General features: G+C 54.2%; 1 protein-coding gene across 1 annotated transcript; it reads left to right on the plus strand.

Moving 5' to 3' along the window:
* The first annotated feature begins 632 nt into the window (after positions 1-632).
* Positions 633-3,432, plus strand: RPS17 (ribosomal protein S17). The gene is made up of 5 exons (XM_055326228.1): positions 633-718; positions 996-1,147; positions 1,428-1,533; positions 2,000-2,065; positions 3,306-3,432. The coding sequence occupies exons 1-5, from the start codon at positions 716-718 to the stop codon at positions 3,384-3,386; spliced, it is 408 nt and encodes a 135-aa protein (XP_055182203.1). The 5' UTR covers positions 633-715; the 3' UTR covers positions 3,387-3,432.
* Positions 3,433-6,000: the final 2,568 nt, after the last annotated feature.

The following is a 6,000-nucleotide window of genomic DNA, read 5'->3' on the forward strand; positions in this document are numbered from 1 at the left end:
AAGCGTCTGCCTTTGGCTCGGTTGTGAGCCCAGGGTGCAGGATGGATGGAGTCCCACATCAGGTTCCCTGTAGGGAGCCTGCTTACCCTACGGCTCTATGTCTACTTCTCTCTGTGTCTCATGAATAAATAAAATCTTAAAATACAAGTTCACCATGATAAATGCCTAAGATGCAGCAGCTTCAAAAGGATCAGAGGGGGAAGAAAGAGCACCTCTGATGAGGTGATACTTGAGCAGACTTGGCAGAAACGAGATCAGCCTCTCTCAGTGGCCCCCTCTTCCCCCAGGCTAGAAAAGGCAAGCTTCTGAGGCCGAGGGTCTTGGGCGGGGCACCTCCCCTACCTCCTCACCTTCCCACGCTCCCGAATCGCCCTCCGTCTCGCGGGCGTGTGCAGAAGACATGCACCCCTTCTAGTCCAGGGCACATCAAACGATCCTGTCTTGAGAATCAAGGGAGCCGAAGCAACCGCGGGCCGAAGAACCCTAAGAGGGGCGGGAGGAGGGAGAGCCACGCCCACGGGAGGGCGGGCCAGTTCCTCACCCCACCCACCGGGTGGTGGCAGCCTCCTGCACTTCCGCCCCTCCCCGCCGGGGGTCGCTGTGGAGCTCCGGAGCCGGCTCTGCGTGTCCCGGGTTCGGCGGAAGCGCCTTTCTGGCCCGCGCTTTATAGGTCTCGCTTGTGCTTCCTGTTTCCTCTTTTACTATACCCGCCAACATGGTAGGTATCTTGGCCCGAGGCCCTGGTCCCCTGCAATCGTCGTCCATCCGCTGCTTTCGGCGGCCCCCAGCTCTCGAGGACGGGCGCAGGGCCCCGTCAGGCCCAAGCCTCCGCGGGCCACTGGCCTCGGTGCTGAGCCCCGCGCTCCGGCTTACCCGGCCCGCCCTCCGACCCGGCCCCGGCCCCGGCCCCGGCCCCGGCCCGCGCTCGGCCCTGCCCCGCTGCCGTCGGAGGGCTGTCGTGGCTCGCGGGTGACGCCGTGTTCTCCCACCCGCAGGGCCGCGTGCGCACCAAAACCGTGAAGAAGGCGGCCCGAGTCATCATCGAGAAGTACTACACGCGCCTGGGGAACGACTTCCACACCAATAAGCGAGTGTGCGAGGAAATTGCCATCATCCCCAGCAAGAAGCTCCGCAACAAGATCGCAGGGTGAGCTGGCCGAGGGCGGGGAGGGCGAGCTGCGGGCTTCCCTGCGGGCTTCCCTGCGGGGTCGGGGGCCCGGTGTGCCTGGCTTGGTGCATGAACGCCTTGTCCTGCCCGGGGGGTGAGGGCGGGCGGGGGCGGCGTATCTGTTGCCTGCGGCCCGGCACAGCCGCGCCGCCCTGTCCTGTCGGCGCAGGAAGGCCGGGGGCGCGCCGTGTGCGGGGTTGGAGCCCTGGCCCAGCGGCACCGGCGCCAACGCCTGCTCTTGGGCGCGTTTCCTTGGCAGCTATGTCACACATCTGATGAAGCGGATTCAGCGGGGCCCGGTGAGAGGCATCTCCATCAAGTTGCAAGAGGAGGAGAGAGAAAGAAGGGATAATTACGTGCCCGAGGTAAACTTTCCGGGCCGGCTGCTCCTCGAGGATGGATCAGGCTCCTGAGAACCCTGGAAGGGCCCTCGGCCGAGTTTGACAGCGGGGGTCTTGTACCCACAGCACCCCGCCGTCTTCTGCCTGTACCATGGCCTCGTTCTCCCTTCCGGGACCGTGAAGTCCCTTCTGGTCTTACAGGGCCGAGTCCTGGATGCTGTGCGGCTCTTGGTACCTCTTGGTACCCGAGCATAGGGTTTCTGAGGGCTTAGCCTCCTGCTGAGGTTTTCTGGAAAGTGGCTGGGTGGGAAGGAGGGAATTATAAAGGGAAAAGTAGAAGAATTATCCCGTAGGCAGACTGCTCACCTTGGGGGGGGGGGGGCGGTGTCCCAGCCTACCGTTTTCTTCCATTGAAGAATCTGGGAGAGGCGGTAGGGAGAGAGAGAGAGAAGCCACTGATTGGTCTTTGGGGTCTGCCCTGTTCTTGTAGGTTTCAGCCCTGGATCAGGAGATCATCGAGGTAGATCCTGACACTAAGGAGATGTTGAAACTCTTGGTAAGTGTTGGTGTTCCTCCAGCAGCATCCCTGGTCAGGGACCATCCTAACTCGCTCTGGGGTGTTCCACCATGTCCTTTGTCCTCGTGGTGCCCCCGGAGGCACACCCTAGTACCTACCTTTGCTGCCCGAGGAAATGGTAACTGGAAGATGATTGGGTGGCAGGGGTAGGAATTCCATCTGCACTGCTAACCACTGGACAGACTGCCTCCAGAATGGAGTTGGCTGGTTGTGGAAGGTAGAGATGCCGCTGCACAGGAAGAGGGCTCCCAGAGCCAGTAGCCATTCCCCCATGACTTGCAGGACGCTCCTCCTCCCTTCTCTCCTGTTTGCTCCCTGCTCCTGTGGCTGCTCCTCCATTGGCCTCCATGGTTCCAGCTCTGGTTGTCTTTTCATCCTTCGTGCCTTCACTCCGTGTCTGTATGCTGACCACTCAGAACTGTACTCTCCTTTCCACATGCTTACCGTATAGTTGAGCTTTCTTCTGGAGGCTTCTCTAGTTTTACATAGTTCAGTGAAGGTACCATGGCTTCAAAGTCCAGTACACGATTTAAAGCAGCTTTATTTTTTCTTATTTATGATCACTAAATGTTACATTCAGAGGTAATGAGCAGAATGAACTTCAGTGCTCTCAGCAGCCAGTTTCAGAAAAACATTATTAATATAGTTAAAGTCTGTGGTGGATCATTTGCTTCAGAAGTAACCACTCTCCTGAATGCAACTTTTTCAGTTTCATCTATAAATTGGCTTTGGGGGATAAAATAGAGGGGGACATTGGATTCCTGCTTGTCTCAGGCCCTTGGCAGTTGCATTAGTGACTCTTCCTACATGGGTCTGGCCCTGGAAAGGAAATGGCACTTATGTGGCCGAGAGTGGTGATTCTCAAAGGAACAGATTCTGACCTTCGGGACATTGGGGAATGTCTGGACACATTTGGTTGTTGGAGCTGAGGAATGCTGACAGCCATTAGCGGGCAGAGGCCGGGGATGCTTTGAAAACCCTACAGGGTACAGGACAGCACCCTTAGGTGTGGTTGTTGGGGTGCATGTGCCTTTGGCTCTCAGGTAGACCCCCTTGTGAGCTCTGGGGGCAGGGAGAAGGCCCTTGTTGGAGTTCCGTAGGGTCCCAGCCTGGCCCCAGGCTAGTGGACAGGCCTGCCCTGTCCCAGGCGGTGCTCCTGGGACTGATCACAGCTCTCACCGATACAGAACCACACTGAATCTTAACTTTGTTTTTCCAGGACTTTGGAAGCCTATCCAACCTGCAGGTCACTCAGCCTACAGTTGGGATGAATTTTAAAACACCACGGGGAGCTGTTTGAATCTTTCTGCTGTGCTGTAATATCTTCAATAAACCTTGGACAACAACCTTGTGTCCTGTGTGGGTTGGGTGCCAGTAGTGCTAAGGGCAGGAGTTCTTTCTCAAGGGAGAAATCCTGAGGAGCGCTCTGCAGTGTGAGCTTCTGTAAGTGGCTTCTGGGCGGTGCAAAGACTGACATGTGTATTGGAGAGGTGAGCCACGTGGGCTATGCTGCTTGCAGCCCCATCCTGCTTAGTCCTGGCAGGCCCTAGTACCAACTGTAGCTTCAGGTGAAGCCAGGAGATGGTTTCCTCCTCACCTGGTGTAACCTGAGCTTGATCCTCACCATTTCCCAGGTACACACAATCTGGGCTAATGAACCTGTCTTGAAAGGGTAACACTCCTCACGTGTTTGAGGGTTGGGCTTTGTGGGTGGGAGGTAGGATGACTGGTGCCCCTGAGATTCAAGTGTGAGGAGGGCCAGTGTAATGAGCAGGATGCTTGCCCACAGGATCCTGGATAGATGGCTCTGAGCTTGGGGGTCTGCTGAGGCTGTGGGTCAGAGGGCAGGGCTGGTGCCTGTTCTTGAGTCGTGAGGAAAGGGAGCTGTTGGTGAACTACCCATTTGTCTGCTTTTCTGTCCAGGGTGGAGCTGGCTATGTTCGCAAGCGTGGGTGTCAAGATCTCTGCAAGGAGGTGGCAGCCCTTTGCCCATCTGCCTCTGTGAGGCTGATAACAGCAAACAATGTAAAAATGTGTAACGGTTTTGAGAGAATTTCAGCCTTAGAGAAAGGTTACAAATATAGTTCAAGGAACTTCAGTACAAGATACTCAGATCTGCCTATTGTTCTTTTTGCCCTATATACTCTGAACTTGTGTATGTGTGTATCTATGCATATGTGATTTTTCCTGATCTACTGAGGTAACCCAGAGGTGTGCCCTTTTGCCCCAAATACATGTGTCTTTTTCCTAGGAACAAGAACAGTCTTATAAAACCACGGTAGGATGTTCAAAATGAGGAAATTTAATGTTGATACAATCGTAATCAATTTTGGCCAATTTCCCAATAATGTCTCTTACACTTCATTTTTTCCCCTGGCCCAGGATCCAAACCAGAGTTGCTGACAGCACCTAGTGTTCATGTCCCTTTAGCCTCCTGTGTCTTTCATGACATTTCTGAACAGTATTGCCTGATTTTTGTAGAAGGTCCTTTAGTTTGTCTGGTTTCGTGTTTCCTCGTAGTGAAATTAAACTTAGCTTTTTCTGTAGGAAGAGTCCAGAAGTGTTGCTGTGTTTTGTTTTTTAAAGATTTTATTCATGAGAGAGGCAGGGGGAGAAGCAGCCTTCTTCCTGCGGGGAGCCCAATGTGGGACTTGATCATGACCTGAGTCCCGTGATACTGTGGTCTTGGTCCATCATACTGAGAAGTGCAGGATGTCAGCTTGTCACATCTGTGATATTTACTTTGAAGCTCTTGGATTAAGGCACACCTGCCAAGTTTCTCCATTGTGAACTTTTCGACTATGTAATTATAAACTTGTGAGATTAGTGGTATTTTAACTCTGTAAGGAAGCTTTCTCATTTATTCGCAGAAAACCTTGGTTTCCATCCTTTAGTGTGGGGTTGGGCATTCCCAGCAAGTATTCTTGCCTTCTAAACAGGACGGTTCGTGGAGCCGCCCCCCTGACCTGGGTTTTTGGTCAAGGGCAGGGCTGGGTTCTGTGTGGGGGTGGAGGTTCGAGCTGGGTTAAGGAGGAAACGTGAAGGCTGTAGCGGGGCAGCTCCGTGTGATGTTCTCATGCTTCCCCCACCAGAAGAAAATGTCGCCGCTCCGGACTCGCCCGGCTCCTGCACCCCACGGCCTGGGGCGGGGCTCATGCGGAAGCTGGGGGGCTCCCAGAAGCTGCTTTGTGTTACAGCAAGCGCTGAGGACCTTCTCTAGGCCTTGGTACCTCAGAGGAGGGTAGGTGCTCCTTTCAACTTGGGGAGGCGCCTGTGGGAAGCAGGTGGCCACGTCCCGCCCCTGGGGCTGCGATTGGCGGGCGATTCCTGAGGGGCGTGGCTGGCGCCGGTGCTTCCCTCGCGCTCTGTGGGCGGCGGGAACCTGGTTGGCTCTCCTGGCCTGGGTTCTGGGGCCTACGGTGCCCTCGCCACCAACACAATGGACCGCCTTCCACCTTCAGTGTCAGGGAGACTGCTCCAGGAGCGTTTGTTTGGAGGTAATTTTTTCCTACTTTTCTATATCGTTCTTGGTTATTTGTGTTAAAGGATAATTTTCAACATAATACACAAAAAAAATGACCCTCCTACAGGTAGATACCAAATGAACACAAGGTAAGCCTTTTTTTTCCCCCCCTCGGAACAGAACATGTCACTACCTGTTCAATGGAGAAGTCAAAGAAGGATGAATGTGGAGTTAGGGAATGTTGAAATCAGTTTATAAATGGACACGAAACTGGCTTTTCCCACAGTCCGGTAGTAAATAAACTAACTCTCTACCCAACAGAATGGATGTATTTGCACATCTATTGATAAGAATTACTGGCTTGTTATCAGGTATCTGCAACTTACAGAGCTGTAGGCGGCAGGGCCTTTGGAAAGGGGGGCAGTGTTGCTGGAACCCCGAGCAGAACTTG

Source organism: Nyctereutes procyonoides, unplaced genomic scaffold (assembly GCF_905146905.1).
Source record: "Nyctereutes procyonoides isolate TBG_1078 unplaced genomic scaffold, NYPRO_anot_genome, whole genome shotgun sequence".
Taxonomy (NCBI): Eukaryota; Metazoa; Chordata; class Mammalia; order Carnivora; family Canidae; genus Nyctereutes; species Nyctereutes procyonoides.

Excerpts from the sequence above, each read along its gene's own strand:
- RPS17 (XM_055326228.1), top strand. Across the intron at positions 1,148-1,427 it reads CTCCGCAACAAGATCGCAGG|CTATGTCACACATCTGATGA; the intron begins GTGAGCTGGCCG and ends TTTCCTTGGCAG. Across the intron at positions 1,534-1,999 it reads GGGATAATTACGTGCCCGAG|GTTTCAGCCCTGGATCAGGA; the intron begins GTAAACTTTCCG and ends CTGTTCTTGTAG.